Raw genomic sequence first — 19479 nt, 5'->3', positions numbered from 1 at the left:
GGATGATTGCCTGTATGAACTTTCAAAAGTTTTCAGGGTGTTCCTAAGAGAAGAGGTAGCCCAAAGCATGGATCTTGTCTTCCACTGCTGGGGAAAGAATGCCACAAATGTGGAAAATAAGGAGAATGGGAAAAGAGCTACCTTATGCGCCATTTCTTGGGCCATGTGTCTCTGCAGCTGCTGAAGCTGTTCTGTGGAATCACAGCAGAGCTGGTCATAAGCTTCTTTCAGAGTATCCAGTTGGGTTGAAATCTGTACCTTCTCCTGGTCAGAAAGCCTGCAGCATGGAAGGAAGACAGCTTGGAACAGAAACACAGCCAACGGGCAGTCCAGAAGCAGCGGCTGGCTTGCCATTCTGATTCCTGTACAAGTCGGCCAGGCAGACGGTCATCCTGGCCTGACCCCCTGAACATCAATGAATCACACTTTCCCAAGGCCTCAGGTGTAAAATGGTGGGTGGCTAGATTATAAATACTCAATTAGCAGTAACAACTGGCAATTTGTGTTTATTTAATCAGTCGATATTAATGCCAAACAATATGTGTTTATTTAATCAGTCAATATTGATGCCACTTCCTAGATCCAAGATGTGATTTGGATATAGAAAGATGGAACAACTTACTAAGTCAACAATGTCCATCATTTTTCTTTAAGTAGACCACCACCACCATCAAGACCCTCTGGAGACCTCCAAATGGAATAAATATTCATTACAAAGATGAAAAATAAACAAGGTAGGGAAAGCACCCCTAACAATTCTATGGTTCTGGAATTGTTTTGTCAGTTTATCCCACATATCAAGTTTGATCTCATTCCATTATGTTTCTGGAGAATTATTCTGCTGAGAGATAGATAGAGAGTCAGGGTACCCTTTACATAATTTCTTTCCCAGAAAAAGGTTAAAATCATGAGATTTCCAGTAAGAATGCCAACAACTTGTGCAATTTGGTGATCTGCCAAAATTTCACATTGAAAAAATAATTTGATTATTTTGGGGTCTGCTTTACAGACTACCTGCAATCCAACTTTCCCAGATTCATGTTATTTTCTCAACTCACTTGTGACTATGCTTTGCAAGAAATATTTGAGCAGTTTTTACAGCCTCTGAGACTTCCTCCTTCTTTGCAGCCAATTCTTCATTCAGGACCTGACAAGAAGAAGAGCAGGCAACATTCAAATAATGCATTTCCAAAAAAACTGAGCACAGGAAGCTCACATAGATGTGAATAGCATTAGAAACAGCAACTGGATAAGATTGATGTGATCTGTGCCTTGGCACATAATGAAAAAGAAACCATAGAAGGAAATGTAGGCCCTCAACCCATGCAGGCACCTGCTGTTCCAAAATGGACTTCTCAATATCTCCCAGCTCTTTCCTCTTTGCGGATGGGATGCTTCTGAATGGCGGACTCTGCTTAAAGCTTGTGACCCAGCCCAGGAGTCCTTTCACCTTGTCCATGTGTTCCTGCTTCTCTTCCTCTACAACTTTCTGCAAAAAATGAAATCAAACAACATGGAATGTTGATACATAATATACACAAAACACATTGACACCATCAATGCTTCTTACAGGCATAACAACATAAAACTACCTGTGATTAGTGTCCTAAAACCAGAATGTAGCTGATGTCATCTTCTAAGGTGAGTGAATGCAAACCTGCCTAGGGGCTATACAGGGTGGAAGAAGAAGGGCTGAGGGACACAGAACAATGTTGAAACTGAAATGAATTCAGGAGACTGGAGAGAATCGCTAGGCCCAGTTCCTCTCCAATGTATTGGGAAAAGAGAAGTGAAACAAAGCAGAAAGACAACATGAAGGTAAAATTCTTTGAATGCAAAGAGCTGCACAATTCTGCTAAGGTCCTTTGTCCTGGGTGCTAAGCTGACCAGACTGGAGGGTATGGAGCTAAACAGCCTTCATTTAGTGAAAGGAGCTGGGTCCAGAATTTATTCAAGACCCTCCATTCTACAATAATGTGCTTCTGTTGGCACAATCCTGATGCCTCCATAAGAAGGGTAGCCAACTTCCCATGATCTTATGAGATAAAACCTGGTGCAAGACTCCAGGGGGCCAAAATGGATTCACAAGACAAATGCTAGATCACATAAATTCTGTCCTTACTTCTTCCTCTTCCAGGCGTCGGAGAGCATCACTTATGTACTTCACATGTTGCGTGGTCAATGTCACCAAGGCTGTATAGCGTGTCCGTAAATCCATGAACTAGGAAGAACAAGAAGCACAAGGAACATGCCCATTAAAGCCAACAACACTGAAACATCACTTTTTCCATTTTGCTCATCAAGTCCAACGGTTCTTATTCAGCAGAGTACAGAAAAGTTCTCCCTCACTGCAAAAACCAAGGGAGAAGCCTCAGAAGCAAGAGGTTCCCCCTCCTTGCAAAAAGAAACAAACATGCAGGAGAAAAGGAGGGGATGCTTCACAATCAATCTCAGGATAAGGCAAATATTTCTCAAGTTACTAGCTGCAAGAAGAATTGTGGTGAATATGATGTGAAAGCCAAGGACCTCCCTTGCAAGTCTCTTTTGATCCTCAAAATGAAAGGGGAAATCCCTGTATCTAGAACAAGAATGCACCCCTCCATAAGTGGCAGAGCAATCCTTATGCCATCCCTGTTGGCAGGATTAAGGTATCTCCCTTTCCTTTTCCTGCTCCACAGACAAAGGGAAAGAAAGAGACCCTGACTCGGCCCCAGCTGCTGGGCTGGTCAGTGATTTGGAGCCTGAGAGCTCCAATTAACAAAGACTTCTCAAGGTCTGAATCCCTAGACTAATCACATGAACCAAGAGTTGGCATCCCTGTGCATGGCTTGGAAGACCAGCTACGGACTGGCTTTCTTGGGTAATTTTCATCAGTGATTTATTCTCTAAAAGGCAAAAGTTCAAAATATGAACTGAAAAGAAAACAGCTTGCAAGAGCAACTCAAGAACTGGAAACCCTCCTGCCCACCCAGCCCTGGATGGAAAAATCTAAAGGCCAGCAGGAGCCACATCTCACCTCTTGTGTGATGGCATCAGAGGAAGAAAGAACACGCCGGCGCTTCACAGGGGACTTTTGCTGAGATTCCACAAATGCACGGTAAGTCATGAGCTGCAACTCATAGTCCTGAGATGGAAAAATGGCAAAAGGGATTTTGATGCTGTAGGATGATGGTTTCATGTGTCACATTCAGTATTCCCACAGCTGACTATAATACTCTTTCTCAAAGTAAACTATCATCACCATCCTACCATCCTAAAGCAAACTGCATTGGTGAGTTTCTGATCTCTCTTTATATGCTCCAACCAATTTACTGAGTTGTGTGACTTCTGTACACCCTATGGGTCAGTTATTTGGACATAACCTCAAAAGAACTCCCCGAGCAAGCAAGGGACTTGATTAATTACCAGCTACGGTATCAAACTTTTCAGATCACTGCCACTGTAGTTGCCTGTTCCAATTTCTTTCAAAAGGTACAAGGCAGCACACATATTTCAGAACCCTATGCGAAAAACATCTGCAATTTGGATGCATGTAACAAAATATTTAACTACATTGCATTGATTTACATGAAATAGTATTGAATGTATTAATCATAATAAATTACTAGCAGTTTCTTTTCTGCTGACAAGCCTGTACACCACAATCCAGCAACACACTCACATGTTACTTATGGTAAAGATCTGCCTACTATCTAAGATAACCTTCACAAATGCCCAGGACCATTTCAGAAGCAGCCTCAAGGTTGCCAAACTCTGTTCCAGCTAGTTCTGCATTCTTTGCCTCTATACGCCTGCTATTTCTTTGTACAACCAGAGGAACATTATGTTACCTTGACAGCAGTTGAATATTGCTGAGACAGCTTCTGACACTGGTCCAGTTTGGCTTGATTTGCTTCTATTTCAGCAAACAGTGCCTTAAATTCAAAATAAAAGCATTGTCAAAATCACAATTACAAGTAGGATGCCCTTCTGCCCTCTTTATTTTAATCCACCCTTGTTTTGCAGCAAGGGGATATAGCCACATGGCATCTCCCATACATCTGACTTAATTATTAAGCTATGTTTTGTGCTTCCCTGGTGTTTTCACTCTCTCTTGAGGCAACCTTTCCTTTCCAATTTATGGCTCTTATTCCAAAGGATATAAGGGTAGGCCAGCTGTGCTGGACCAAAAGGCCATTAAGTCTAGCATGCAGTTTCTCCCAGTGGTGAAACAGATGCATCTGGGAAGCACCAAGCAAGAAGGGAAAGAAGTATATGCTCTCTTTTCTCCCATTTATTTTTTTATTTACTGCAATTTACAGGAAGTCCTTGGGTTATGACGGCAGCGGTCGTAAAGCACATGATCACATGACCATGTGGCTTAGCAATGGCAGTTCCAGCAGTCCCCGTTGCTGTCATTAAGTGAGGACCATGTGGATCGTTAAGCAAGGACCTCACGTGACTGCAACTTCCGACTCCTGCTGGCTTCCCCATTGACTTTGCACATGGGAAGCCAACAGGGAACATTGGAATCGTGATCACATGACTATGTGATGTAATTGTGAGGACACCCAAGTGCCTGGATCACAGTCACGTGACCACAGGGATGCTGCGACAGCTGGAATTCCAAGGACCCATTCATTCAGTGCAGGAACTTTGAACAGTTGGTGAATGAATGGTTGTAACCCAAGGACTAGTTGTACCTTTTATCTTTAAATTTTAATCCCAGAAAGGCTCTACATGCCTTACAAAATAATGCAAACATTCAAATAAAGTAGTACTAAAAACAATGGCCAAACAAAACAGTTTCCAAACACAACAGGAAGATGCCCCTCATTTTCTCCCATTGTTGCCTAGCAGATGGCAATAAGGCCAGAAGTAGTCCTCATGACTAGAAGCCCCATCCCAGAACCCCCTCCATCATCATCATCATCATCATCATCACCATCATCTATTAAATGTATATGGCGCCCAACTCCCACCAACTCTTGTCCAAAGTCCATCTATGAAGAAGGACTTCATTGGCTCCTTTTGCATTCCCTGAAAAGTAGACAAGACAGGATGATCTTGACCAAAGTTTCTCCCCTTATTTTTTTAGTTCATTGCATAATTGTGCATACTTCAAAGTTTTTTCCAAAAGATGTCTGTTTTTGTTTTATTGGTTTTGCAAATAGCCCTTAAAATATAGTTATGTGGGCCACCTTACTGGCCTACCGAAGAATTTGGGTGAGGACCAGAAAGCAAAAATTAGAAAGGAATATGGAGCCACTAAATGGTTCAAAATCAGGAAAAAAGAATGCCAGGATTGTATACTTGTATACTATTTATTTATTTAACTGATATTCAGAGTATATCATGAGAAATGCTGGATTAGAAGAAATAGAAATTAGAATTAAAACTCCCAAAACATCAGCCACGTCAGATATGTGGATGACACCTCTTTGATGGCTGAAAGTAAGGCAGACTGGCATTTGAAAACCTTCCTGTCACATTCCAAAAGGGGGTGAAAAAGTCCTTTTTTGTCTATTGCTCAATATTTTCAAAAATTATAATAATGTCAACTAGCTAAAGTTAACCCAATGTAAACAGGCAAAGAGGAAGTTGAAATAGAAACAGATTTTCCCTTCTCAGTAGATTAAAAAATTCACAGGAATGGCAACTGTCATTATAAAATAATGAGGCATCTGCTGCTTGAGAAGTAGACTATGACAGATCTAGACAAAATACTTAAGTGCAGAAACATTCTGTTGACAAATTCTGTAGACATTATTTTTCCAAGTGCCAAAATATTAATGTGGTGATTGAACCTAGACACAAGCTAGATGAGAATGAGGGGAGCTGTAGAACATGGAGGGTTGGAGAGAGAAGGTGATCGAGGCCATGTGTGCATCCCTCTGTCATCCTTACCATCTGTTGACTTAGTTGCTCCGAGAGCACCCGGCTGTCCTCCGCTTGTCCAGGTTTCATCAGCTCCTGCTGGACTGTGGTCTCCTCAATCCACTGGACCAATGCCCCATGACACTTCCGATAATCCCTGAGTACGTCCTCAATATTCTCCAGCTCAGTTTTGCTGCCAAGAGATGGAGGAAAGGAAAACAGAGGAAGGAACAAAAAACTGAGTGATAAAATAAGCTTCAAACATTGTGCTCTTGTAATTGAACAATATTATTGAGTAATAATAAACACAAAACTTTACTATTCGTGGTCTTAAATAAAGTAGAGGAAAGCGCTTTGCAGGTACATCCACAGGGTATGATTAAAAAAAAAAGTCAAGAAGATGAGAATGAGGGCAGCTGTAGAACATGGGGAGTTGGAGAGAGAAGGTGAATGTAGGAGCAATGAAGCTCCTACATGCTTCGCATTTTGACTTTTTTGACCACACTCTCCAGACACCCCTGGCACTTGGTCTGAAGTGGTTTGCAATTTATAAAGGTTTACTACAGACTACACCTCAAGAATATGTCCATTTCGGCCAATTGGCTCAGGTCAGCAGCAACAGCAATGGACATATTTTCTGCAGAAACCCCACGTTTTTGCAAAAGAGTCTTCAATGTTTCCACTGATCCTGATCACAAGAGGAGACTTTGCCGAACCACATCTGAGCAGGGCTGAGCAGCACCCTCGGCTCTTTGCTGAAGTCACTCTAAGGACTCTGAGCTACTTTCAGTCAGGCTACTCATCCTTGGATTCATGGGGGGTTGTCCGTATTGCCATTGTTCCCTTGAACTGCCTGCCAAGGTGTTCTGTCATTTGGAGTGTTTGTTTGTTTATTGCATTTCTAGTCCACCACAATTCTGAAGGATTCTTGAAACGTTGGGATGTTGGCTGTTTAAACACTGGGCAGGCTGACTGTTCCACCGTTGTCCCTGTTCCCCTGCTACCTTCGAAAGGGCACAAAGTGGTTCTTCCTCCTTCTCCCTGCCCTTTCCCCAAAAGTGGCTGTTCTGTGAGCACAAACCTGCTAATAACACCTCTAGGTGCAGGGCAGAAATGAAGTGACAAATGGTAAAGCAAAGATACTCTATGGATATTCCATGGGTTAGAAAATAAGGACAATGTATAGATTTCTCAGAAAATCAAGGTGTAGACAGAAGATAACATCAGCAGAACACACAGTAACATTTGCCTAGTGGCCAGCTGCTCTTCTGGAAAAGTTCTTGTTCATGCATTAAACATTTGCAAACCAAAGCTCAGAAGAAAATGGAGCTGTCAAGACAGAATAGGAACACAAAGACGGCCTGCATTTTGTCTTTTCATACCAACAGAGAAAAGGGATTTACAAGAAATTAAGATTAAATAAAAAATTTGAAGTGACATTAAATTGGTGCTACATATTAAAGTATTTTGTATCAATTCAAGACTTCAGAACATTGTTAAACTGGTTGATATTCAATAATTAAAAATAGAACTGGTTTAATATGAATCATGTCGGAATAAAAAATTAACAGTTTTCTGTCTAATCTAAGAATAATATCCTTATTTAACTAATCAAAAAAGAACTAATATATTAAAACCTTATGTTAAGAGAGATCCAAATTTCAGGTGCGACAGAAGTCTGTAGGGAGAACTATACAGATAGTCCTCGGTTAACGACCCCATGTTCAGCAACCATTCAAAGTTATGATGGCACTGAATGGGTGGTACTTATGACTGTTCCTCAAACTTCTGGCCATCCCAGCACCCCCGTGATCACGAGATTGCAATCTGGGCACTTGGCAACCGGCTTGCACTTACAACCGTTGCAGCGTCCCATGGTCACGTGATTGCCACTTGCGACCTTCCCTGCCTACTTCCCACAAGCAAAGTCAATGGGGAAGCCGGCAGGAAAGGTTGCAAGTCACTCCTATAAGTTGCTTCTGCCGCTTTTTCTTCCAAGAAGCCTGGCTCTGTAGCATGCACCCACCCAGAGCACCCACCCCGTCCGCACTCCATAGTGCACACATGTATACCTGGCTGTGTTCTTACTGGACTGCAGCACCCCCCCTCCACCCAGCCATGCTCACACTGCGGCACCCACCAGAGTGCCCTTCTGCACTCTGCAGCAGCCACCACCTGCCCAGCTGCACTCGCACCATGCCACAGCAGCCACCTGTGCCCCCTCCCGCACTCTGCAGTACCCCCATCCACCTGGTTATGCTCACGCCATAGCTGCTACCCCTCACCTGGCCATACTCCATAGCACTCACCTGCCCACCAGCCTTCTTGAGAGCTGCCTGGGACTTGTGACTTCCTGCCAGCTTCCCCATTGACTTTGCTTGTTGGAAGCTGGCAGGAAGTCGCAAGTCATGATCACGTGAGATCCTTGCTTAATGACCCACGATCCTTGCTTAACAATGGCAATGGGGACTGCCAGGATTGCCATTGCTAAGTGGTGCGGTCATGTAACATCACGCTTTATAACTGCATTGCTTAGTGACAGAAATTCTGGTCCCAATTACCATCTTTAAGTGAGGACCACCTGTAACCCAAAAATGGTTTCCCAGAGGATCTAAATTCTGTATCAGACTTGTTCTTCAATACAAACTTATTTTTGACATTCATGCATGCTCACACGCAGATTAGTCTGTCATTCTTCTATACGTCATTTCCAATAAAAGGCAGAGTGTCCTGGCAGTTGTTATCATATACAAAGCCAACTTAGTATACTTTGTGGGAATATAAGTTTTGGTAATATTTAACAGAAAACAGCTAGTCAAGAAAGAGAATTCAACTTTTAAAATTTGTTTCGTTCTCCAATAAACCATCTTCCAGATTTGTTGGCTGTGCAACATTGCCACCAAAGTATAAGAATTATCTGACCTGATTATTGCATTTTCAACCATTTTTAGAAAATAACTTATCTATTTTAAGAAGCAATACTGGAATAATATATCAATGGTAAAACATCTTGTACCAATTTTCTCTAAGTGTGATATTCACAGTATATTTAATATTTGTTCTTCTTTGATATTTCCATTGTTGCACGTCAATTGTCCTGCTTAAATTCTGCATCCATTTAAACATCCACTCTAACTTCCTCAGTTTCTGAGCAGTATTTCACTAATAACATATAAATCAGCCCCAACAGATGCTCTTGAGTTCAGTGTTATACTTCAGGTCCCTTCTATTAAACGTCGTCGTCTTGCGGGACCAAGGAAGTGTCTTCTCTGTCACTGCCCCCAACCTCTGGAATAGCATTTGTGGGGTCCCTGTCATGTTTTTATTGTTGTGGTTGTTTTTAGTCCAGGCTGTCCATTGTGTGTTATGTTTTTAATTGTTTTAACTATATTGGATTTTGTAAGCTGCCCAGAGTTTACTGGAGTGAACAGCCTTAACACATTTAATAAGTAAAAAAAAAAAAAATTCAGTCAAGTCTGTAGGCCTTGCTTTTGTAATTCTTTTAACTATGTTAATGATTTGGAGATACTGAAACCATTGAGTAGATTCTGAACATTCAAAACAGAGACTCTCAAAAAAGTCATCTTTGTTTTAGGTCTTGCAATCCTTAAGAATCACTACCTCTCCGCTGGTTAAATTTTCTGTTTTTATGGAGCCAAAGGTATTCAAGCAAACCATCTAAAAGTCCTGCTCCCTCAGAAGCACAACCTTAAGGAGACACAATTCAGGCAGGAATTCCAGTTAGACAGCTGGCTTGATAATCTGGGATTGCCAATCTACCTCATTCTTCCAGATTTTCTAGTAAAGTCTTAAAATTAGTCTTAAGCTTAGTCCTCAACCTTTTATTTGACCATATAAGGTTAGTTATTTGTCCATGCTGTTCATGTAATACTTTAATTCTTATTGGAACCATTTGAAATAAGCCTTGGTAAAATATTCATTTTTACTGCTTTCAGCAAGGAGAATTTTAGTTTTATCCATTTTAAAATGCCTGCCACTATGTTTTTCCAGGTTTGTGGATAATTATTCTAAAATAAATCTTTGTTGTTTTAGTCAAATAAATTTCTGAGTACCGTATTTGATCTGAAGCCCTGTTATTTGCTGTAGATATTGCTTTTCTTCTTCAGATAAATGTGATGTAATCATATGAGTCTTGTTCTTTTTCATCTGATGTTCTCATCTGAAGCCATGCTGTTGTATATGTTCCATTTTGAATTCTAGAGAATCCCTTGGATGAGTAACTGTAAGCACAACACCATCTGTGTACAGTTTTAGCTTATGTTCTTGATTTGTCAGTTTAATTTCTGAAATGTTATTTTGTCATTGTATCTTTCTTGCCAATGGTTCTAATGCCAGTAGAAATAAGGAAGGAGAGGGGACCTGCTTGCCTGGCACTCCTGCCTCTTCCCATGTCACGGTCACGTGAGGTCCTCACTTAATGGCCCACCTGGTCCTGGAGTTACGATGGCAACCGGGACTGCCGGGATTGCTGTTGCTAAGCGATGTGGTCATGTGACATCATGCTTTATCACTGCATCATTTAGTGACAGAAATTCCGGTCCCAATTGCCATCATAACCCGAGGACTATCAGTAATTCTTTTCTGTTGTTCCTTTTGCAGTTGATAAGCCAACTGTGTCTCTGGTTTGTTACCTTTTTCCGAAATATTTCTGTTTAGCAAAATTCATCTTTTTATAAGCTTTATTTACTTCCATTAGGTCCACTCGATTAGGAATCATCTTGATCTTTTGTTCTAAATCCAAGTCCAGGTTCTACTTATGCCTTGATTCTAATTGCTTCAATTCATTTATCAATATGCCCTTCTATTTCTGCATGATTTTCTTCCACTTTGATGCCAAAGAATTAAAACAGTCCTCTCGTGAATGCTTCCCTAAAATCACATACTGTAGATAGAAACATCAGGATTTAAATGGTTTGGAAGAAGCTATTTAATTCATGTTGATACTTCAATTTAATATAGTTTTGCAGTAATAATAAACCATTCAGTCTCCATCTTTTCAGTTTAGAGGTTCTTCTATGCATTCTTACAATTATTGGATTATGATCTGTATAAGAGCTGCAACTTCCACATCTGGTTAATAAAAAACTGGAGATCCAGTACTGTACATGTCCATTCTTGAGTGAGTTTTGCAAGCAGAAGAATAGTAGGCATATTCTTCCCCTAAAAAGTATTTGTACCTCCATGCATCTTCATATCCCCAAGACTCAAAATACTCTCTCTTCAATTTCATTCAGTAACTAAATAAAAGTTCTCATAAAATATTGCTTTATTCTCATTTGGAGCATAAATTGAAGCAATTGTTATTTTCTTATGTTCCCACAGGGGAGAACCAGTTCCAGAGTGGGGGGGTCATGACTGAAAGGTCATCCTCCGGGCCCTGCCCAATTCCCAAGTAGGCAGGATTTGTGGTGTGCTCTCTCAGCTTGCATATACTGGATGGGTGGATTCCAGTTTGGGCAAATAGGCCTGAATTAGAAAGGACCCCATCACCCTATTTAAAGGTGATAACCAGCACCCTGAATTGGCCCTGGAAGCAAATCTGCCCAATACAGGTATTCTGCAGTACTTGCTAGCCCAGTCAGCATAGGGTGGCCACATTCTGTGCTGAGCACAGCTCCCAAACTATCTTCTAGGGCACCCCCATCTAGAGTGAATTACAGTAATCTAACCAGCAGACAAAAGGGGCACAAGTTATGGCAACCTTCCCTGAACACTCTCCTGCCTTGAAAATGCTAGAATGGGGAAACTCTGCACATGTGTGGGTGGGTGAATACATGTGTGCACACACCCTGGTGCATGTAAGTGAAGTGAATCCACAGTATCCTCTGAAAAACAGAATGGTGCTAGGACACCCCCCAATCTGAGATGCCTAAATGCACGCCTAATGAGCACAAGAGAGATGCGACCCTCCCACCCTCTAGCTGCCCCCAGGAAAGAGAAGCCCTCTCCTCACCGAGTCTCCATCTGCAGGCTGACTCTTTGCCAGCGGTCCCACAGCTGCGTGCCTTTCTCCTGGTAGTGGTCCAGGTCCAGGCTGCGCTCCTGCTTCAAGCGGTACAGCTGCTCTGCTACCACTTTGGCTCTTGCCAAGTCATCTTCCAAGGTTGCAAAGACAGCATTCTTAGTGTTCACTTCAGTGATCCAGTGCTGGAATATTAATGATAAAGAACAAGGACCAGGAGCAAACATTAGCACTGACCAAAAAGGGACAAGCGATCCTGCATGTAACTAGAGATGGAAATGGGCTATTTCTTGGTGCCTTAATTCTGAAGTTATTCCTGTTCCCCCCCCCCCGCCACAACTTGTGTTTCTGAAGCCTGTTCCTAATCTTGCACTCAAATCCTCACTCCTCTGTTTTTCTGCCCCAATACATAACCATCAACTGGCTTCGTTTCATCTATCCATCCATCCATCCATCCATCCATCCATCCATGGATTACTACAATGTTCCAGAGGCCCTGACTTCAACAGCTTCTTCAAAGGAATGAGATTCCAACCACCTGTTCATCAACCCTGTGAGCCTCTGGCTGCTCAGCCAAGAGACCTGGTCTGCCACTGGGGTCCTCAGCCATGCCAGGTCCACCCTGACCTTCCTGCAATGAGCTGAATGTTCAGAAGGGGACGTTCTACTCCTGTTTATTCAAGAGCAGGCTGTTCCTTCATTAGAATCAAGAAGGCAATGATGTTCTCAGTTACCATACCTTCTGCAGGTGAACAGATTTCCTGGCAGAAATATTACCTACAAATGTTGTCCAAACGTTTATTTTTTTCTTTTTTGAGCGCTGAGGGGGTGGTAATGATCTATTTCTGCTAGATAATTCTGGCACTGACAGGTTCAGGACTAAATGCATCTACCGGATGAATGGGAAGCCCACAAAAGCAGTGCTCTGGTCTTTAGAAACAGAGGTGCAAAATCTGCCTCCTTTGTTGGCCAGTGGTGATGAGCAAGGCCTAGTGAGCAGAGTTAGTTGCTCCAGCAGGATGGACAACAGGTTTGTCCCCTTGCTTGTTGTTACAGAATGAACTTGGAGGAACACGCATTGGGAGAAAGAGGTTTCAGCGCAGCAATTATCCCAGCCAGCTCCCAGAAGCAGAATGTCTCTCTCTGGCGTTGACACGGACTCTTGGAGGAATACCTTTTTGACCGTCATCCAAAATAGTTTGAACTTAGGGGTAAGCAGGGTTGTGATGGAAAAGGGAATGAATCTGGGACAGGTTTGGGTGAGGATCTGAGAGGGAATCGGTTCAGCAAAGATTCTCTGGGTTGATCTGGGTGTCAGCCACTGAGCAGCTTGCTATGAGATTCCAGCCAGCGCCCTTCCCTCCCCCTCTCCTTTCCCCAGGCCTCTTGGCAGGACATTTCAACACAAAGCCTGGGCCCCGGATAGACAACCTCCTGGCAGCCCTTGGTCTTTCTGGCTGCATGGCAGAGCCAAAGAAAAGGGGCTGATCTCACCCACATGGACACAGGCAGGAGATGCCTGCCCCACTGCTCTCTGTTTGGGGCTGTCCAGTTCCCTGCTGCTACCCGGTCCCTTCGCTTACGTACTTAGCTGCCAGTTCAAGAGTAATGAGATTAATCTAACCAATTTTTCTGTTCTCCATGATCAAAGTGATAGATTTTTCTATTTGGCGGAAACTCTTATATCCAAATCAGATTCTTTTTCAAGAACTCATATTCCCTTGATAGGAGCCTTGCCACGGCACATCCTTTTTCTAGGCCAAAAACTAGTATGGGCATGCAAGTCACCTGGATACATGTAAACGGTGGGGTGTAACTGTGGAGTGCTTGGTGCTCTCTGTGCTTGGTTGCAGACATTTCATTACCCGACTAGGTAACATCATCAGTCATAGAAGGGAGTGGGGTTTGTTCCATTTATATACAATCCATACAGTACAGTACAGTCTGTCCAGTACACTTATATACAGACAGGTTGTGTGTTACTGTGCCCACCTTCAGTACTGGGGACAAGGGAGAACAAGATGATTCCTCTCTAGCTCTTGAGTGTTTCCGGAGAGCCAAAGGATATTCCTAGAAGCTAAAAGGGAGGCAAAGAAAGTCCTGGGACCAACTGTGCCAACTTGCCTGCTCTCCCAGGACTTCCTTTGTAGCCAGCCCTACTGTCCAATTTACATCAGCACCAGCATGACAAAGATGCCTAGAGAACCAGTTCTGCAAAAACATCAAAAGGCAGGCATTTCTCCAGCAGACAGAAGGGGCAGAAGGCCACAGCTGGTGTAATTTATAGCCTTGGGCAAGAGCGTTCTTAGGGCTACCAACCTGCAAGGTGGCCCGGTGGGACTGAATAGCATTGAGGTCGGCAGGCACAGCTTCCTCTTGACTCAATTTAATCTCATAGCCTTTGACCAAGGATTCAGCTCCTTGGGTATTCCGAATGATAACGTCAACCGTCTTTAATCTACCAGAGAAAAAAGGAAAATGTAACTTCCTGAAATGTAAACAGCTGTTCCCTACTGCCAACCAGGCCAGGATTGCATTATTGAACAGTAAGCACATTCAGAGTCTTTCCCTTCTCTCAATCCTCTCCTTACACATTGCCACTTCTGGAAGCTACTGGAAGCCCTTTGAGGTAGGCCAGATCAAGAAACAGACACTGCAGAGATTCCAAGAATGCTACTTTATCGTTGTTTTGCAGAATCTATTACCAGAATCTTGAAAGCTTCACTGCCCCTTTTTAAGGACAACCCAGTCAGGGTCGGGCTGTTCATCTTTCTCACGCTTTCTACTTGTCCAGCACTAAGCAGCTGTTTTACCTCTCCCACCTTCTTTTTCTTTCGAAGACAGAGCTGAATTCCTCTACACCACCAAGTTACTGTACCATAGCAAACTGTACCATTTACAGATAAACAAGGGAACCACACTGGACACATCAGTGCTATTAGGTTAATAAACATATCACCAACAGTATAGAAACTATTAGGTACAGCTGACTTCATAAAATACAGTCTGAGTAGTAAAATACAAGTATTGGCACTATATGGCAGGGTGGAGCAGGGGAGGGATAGAAAAAGGTAGAATTCAGCTCGGCTGCCTGTGCAATTTATGCTTCTGTGCAGATGTGTGGATCTCAGTTGAAATGAATCTGAGTGTTTCACCCTCAGAGACTGATTTCCCATGAATGCTGGGCACATGTGGAATCTAGCTAGTATTCAGACTTCTCCTTTATAAATTCATGGGCATTACAAGATATTTATTTTGTGTACTAGGCAGAAGGATACATCTCCTCTATATTTGTTAACAGTCAACATGACCCTTAAAGCCGGGCTGTTCATGCAAACGTGCCTCTCTTTTGCAGTGCGCCCAGGATTTCCTGGAATAACTGCAGTAGAAATGTGGGTCCTGCAAAATCAGCTAGAGTCTAACACGTGTATTGTTAAAGCAAAGGAAAAGGGGAATGTCTTCTCCTCCAGCCATCTCATTTTTTAAAAATGCAACCAGTGATTATTTGCTGCCTTCAAGAAACTGGATTCAAGAGGTTTTTCCTGGTGGTTCTACAAAAACAACTAAGTTCTCTGTGACTGCATAATCCCATCAGCAGTTCACCCCACAATCAAAGAGTCTCTCTGTGTGTTGTTTATTTCAGGCAGCCCAAATCTACTAGGAAGCCCCCCTCCTCCAAACTTTCTTTTTAATCATTACAAAACATCCTAAGCTAGAGGGATCAAGAGGCTGGTGTTCTGCAGCTTGCCAGGTCTCTCTCATATGGCAAAACCATAGTTCCCCTTTTGGAATTAAGAGAGAAATATGACTGTAACTCACTTGTCCAGGTAGACTGTAGAGAGCCCATAGACCTGATCCAACTTTTCCACCAGCAGGTTCAGCTCAGAACGAAGTTGCGGGGTACTGGATCCAGTGGGAGACTTGTGCAAAAAGATGTTGCATCTCTCAGTCAGTTGATCCATATCAACTTTCAACTGGTGCAAATCTTCCTTCAGGCGCTGTAGGAACCATTACAAATCATAAGCACAAGCGGAAGCCCAAAGCTTCCTTAGTGATCAGAGGCATGACCAAGAGGCCTGGGAACATAACAATTTCTTTCAAGGTCCCCCACGGTCAGATCTCTGGTGATCAAGTATTCAAGGGGACACCGAGCTGTCCTGCTCTGCAGGAGAGTCGCTGGGTGAAGTGATGGCCACCAGCAGAACTGAGATGGCACATCTGGTCCCAGCCCTTACAGAACCCTCTTCTATTCGAACAGATTTTTTCAGTTTAGATCTATGCCAATGATTTGACATTTCCTATCTTTGAAAATGTGAGTATAATGTTTAATATACGTTAGGGAGATATTATTTAGTATCTTTTTATTTTAGTACCATAATAACAAAAGCAGTCTCACCCCTGAGACTTAAAAAGGCCTGCTGAGCATTTCAAGCAAGCCCAGAGTGGTACAGAACTGGCAAACCCATGAAATTTCTGCATTCACAAAAGCAAAATTATGCACCAAAGCAACACAAACTCTTTCCAACAAAAGCCAACTCTGCAACTCAGAGAAAGATTCAGAGTGAATTTGCTTCATCCAGTAAGGAAGTTGAAGAAGGAGCAAAACGGAGAACTGAATTAAATCACAGTTCTGGGTCTCCCTCAGATAGTACTATGGTCACTGCTGTGACTCACAGGAATTTAGCAAATTAAACAAAACAGAAATTCATTTTCTGAAGAACACAGTGTTCCCTATTAAATTCCACACTGCTGCAAGTTGACAGCACAATCAGTGGCCTTCCTACGCCAAAAGCACATCTTCCTGCCTCTGGACTTCTCCGTCCTGCCTTTAACATAAAGAGAATACAGCCTGAGCAATTTTTAAAGCCCACCACCACCACCACCACCACCACCACCCCCCGCCAATCATCTGGAAAAGCCAACCTCCTGCTCGGCTATCCGGAAGGTATTTTCCTGCAAAGCATCCCCGTTGGTTCTGGTGCTGCTTGGTGTCCGGATGGTGCCCACCAGCCGCTGTTCGCATTCCTCCAGGTGAAGACGGATGTTCTTGAGCTCAGAGAGGTACGTCCGAGAAGCAGTCTCATCTTTATCCTCTGCTCACACATAGGATAATGGCAAAAGAAGTGAACTTCACCTCCGGAAGTGGCCAGTATTAAAAGGTGGAATCAAATATTTTATAGATTTATGGCAGTTTTCAGGCAACAAGCCTCCAGATTTATATCTACATCCTATGATCTCTGGCCAAAAGAGCCGCAGAAAACCAGGCTGGGAATGTTGCTGCTGATGGCGGTAGCTGGAGCTGAGCTTGGACCAACAGGCCCATCTCGCACGAGGGTACGCTAGATGGCTGACCTAATTGCTTCTGTTCTCAAGGGATCTTCACCTTTTCTCTTAGAAATTGTGGCCCAGTTCAATTGCAAAGGCAAACCCCTACAGCAGCAGCCAAGCCAACAGTGACGATTCCCTCCGGGGGACACAGCTGGGCACACCTGCCTCTGTCTTCTAGGACTGCCCACTGAACTGGGCCACGTGCTCCGAGCTGTTCTGCTCTGCAGGATTGTCGCTGGGTGAGGGCAGAAAGAACTTGGGCAGGAGACTGGGATTTCTCCCACAATATTTGAACAACAGGTTCCTTTTTTCTTTAAACTTTCTGCCAAATTTATTAACTGTTTGTTATCTTTCTATGCCACTCTTCCTCCCGGAACAGACTGGAGATGTTCACAAACAAACCATGAAAACAGTCTTAAATAAAACCACCACATTTAAACCAACCATATTTTTTTAAAAAAAATTCATACAAAGATCTAAAAGAAGTTCTTTTTATTTTGATCAAATAAAGGCAGAGCTATAAGGGATTAGATAAGACTGATTGGGCACTAGGTTTGGGGCAAGTTGGCCATCTTGGCACAAGATCTTTTGGATTCTTTGGTATATCTTGCAGAGTTTATTTTATTTATTTTATTTATTTATTCAAATTTGTTATAGATGCCCAATTCCAATGGAGCCCAGGTGGCATACAAAACCAAAAAAAATCCATAAAAACAGATAAAACAAGAAACCACACGGACAGCCCAGACTAAAACAATCTTAAAAGCAACACAAATATATTATATTCCCTGATCTTGGGACTGCTCTGAACCCTAAACTCACCATTTTCCATGGACTGCAAAAGCTGCTGAAAATGCTCTTTGCATGAGTCAACTTCCTCCTCTAGGTGCAGCCGATCCGCTATGGAGAAGATCTCTGAATCTCGGCTATCCTCCAGGAAGTCTTCAAAGTGCACCTGCAGGTTCTTCATGGAATGGTGATACTCTCCTGGGGCCAAAGCCCGCAGCTGTAAGTCATAAGGAACATAAAGGACACAGTTCCATGAGGATCGTGGCATCAGGCGGGGCATTCACAGGCTGGCCCAGTAATACTATGGACCACTCAACCTGCTGGGCAACTGGAATCTCCAGCCAAATATTTTACAGATGTTTAAGCACACTTATCCTCTCAGACAATTTCACAGTGATGCTTATAGCTGCTAAGTGCATGCATTGGTCAAGACTTATACCATATGGCTACATATTGGCTGGAAACTCTGTACATTGCAATTAAACATCTGGAGGGTGGCTGGTTCGGGAAGAAGTGCAAGATGCTCATGGAAAGAACACTAGCCTGTGAAGAAGACAGTGATATTTCATTAATATCTAAGCTTATGCAGAATTTTATTTAAGCTTATTGGGGCAGGAAATTCTCTCTTTGCTTATCCTGCAAAATGCTATTATACTGATAATGTCATGTGAATACAACCTATTTTTAATCAGCCGAATTTTACTATGAAGTCTTTGGTTTGACTTATGAGTTCCCCCTGTTGTGCCAATCTTCTGCTGCTGCCTAACCTTTTCTTTTCATTTTGTAATAGATACCACCTCAGGCCGTGTCCAAGTTCTATCCATTCAAGAGACTGTATTTCATCCACAATTTTTAACGGTACATCCTTCCCCTGCTAATAGAAAATGCCAACACCCAACATTCCAGGGATCTGCACTGTTACCTTCTCCAGGTTCCAGCTTTGCACCAAAGAGACATCCTTCCTCACATAGTTCCAGGAGACAAGGCTTTTCATGTTTACATGCAGCTGGTGCCATAAGGACATCACCTTCTGGTAGAGCTGCTCCACTCTACAACAAAAAGGCAGAGCGAAGGTGTCCCTGAGCCCCTCAGGTGGAACTCCATGACTGAGCACCACCTACATACATTTCTCAACTTCCCAGTCTGGCCAACAGTCCTGAGATTTCCCGGTGATTTCCCTTCCAAGTGTGAACTGGCCCACCCCTGCTTAGCTTCTGAGATGGACCAAATTCAGGTAGGTATGGACACCTGCTGTTGGTTTTATGCTTCTGTATTTTATAACATGGTTCTCAGCTCAAATATCCATATATATGTTTAAAAATGGGCACTGTAAGTTAAAATGCAGAAAAAGATGTTTGTACAAGGATAAAATGCATACAAAAATACATATTTTGTGAAAATGTATGAAAAATAAAAGTGACTCTTTTTGAGGGCATGTTAACTGTTTATAGGTAGCTTGATATGGATGGAAGGGACTCTATAAATGAGGACCTCTGAGATGATATAGCCTGGAAACAGACTGA

General features: G+C 42.8%; 1 protein-coding gene across 15 annotated transcripts in view; it reads right to left on the bottom strand.

Annotated features, from left to right (window-relative positions):
* MACF1 (microtubule actin crosslinking factor 1) overlaps positions 1–19479 on the bottom strand; it is a 305205-nt gene that overhangs the window by 131462 nt on the left and 154264 nt on the right. For all 15 annotated transcript variants that reach the window (XM_088153923.1, XM_088153929.1, XM_088153958.1 and 12 more), the window contains 13 exons: positions 18879–19005; positions 17990–18173; positions 16763–16932; positions 15659–15837; positions 14159–14297; positions 11831–12024; positions 5887–6049; positions 3831–3914; positions 3017–3124; positions 2123–2221; positions 1334–1489; positions 1059–1147; positions 142–277 (listed from right to left, as the gene is read on the bottom strand). In XM_088153923.1, the coding sequence (XP_088010049.1) occupies positions 142–277; positions 1059–1147; positions 1334–1489; positions 2123–2221; positions 3017–3124; positions 3831–3914; positions 5887–6049; positions 11831–12024; positions 14159–14297; positions 15659–15837; positions 16763–16932; positions 17990–18173; positions 18879–19005 (1828 nt within the window). The remainder of the gene's footprint in view (positions 1–141; positions 278–1058; positions 1148–1333; positions 1490–2122; positions 2222–3016; positions 3125–3830; positions 3915–5886; positions 6050–11830; positions 12025–14158; positions 14298–15658; positions 15838–16762; positions 16933–17989; positions 18174–18878; positions 19006–19479) is intronic.

The sequence above is a fragment of the Python bivittatus genome, unplaced genomic scaffold (genome assembly GCF_059951505.1).
Source record: "Python bivittatus isolate LINGU-HERP-01145 unplaced genomic scaffold, Pbiv_v1 ctg000040_np1212, whole genome shotgun sequence".
In the NCBI taxonomy this organism is placed as follows: Eukaryota; Metazoa; Chordata; class Lepidosauria; order Squamata; family Pythonidae; genus Python; species Python bivittatus.
Note: the sequence above shows the minus strand (reverse complement) of the source record. Positions and strands in the feature narration are given on the sequence as shown.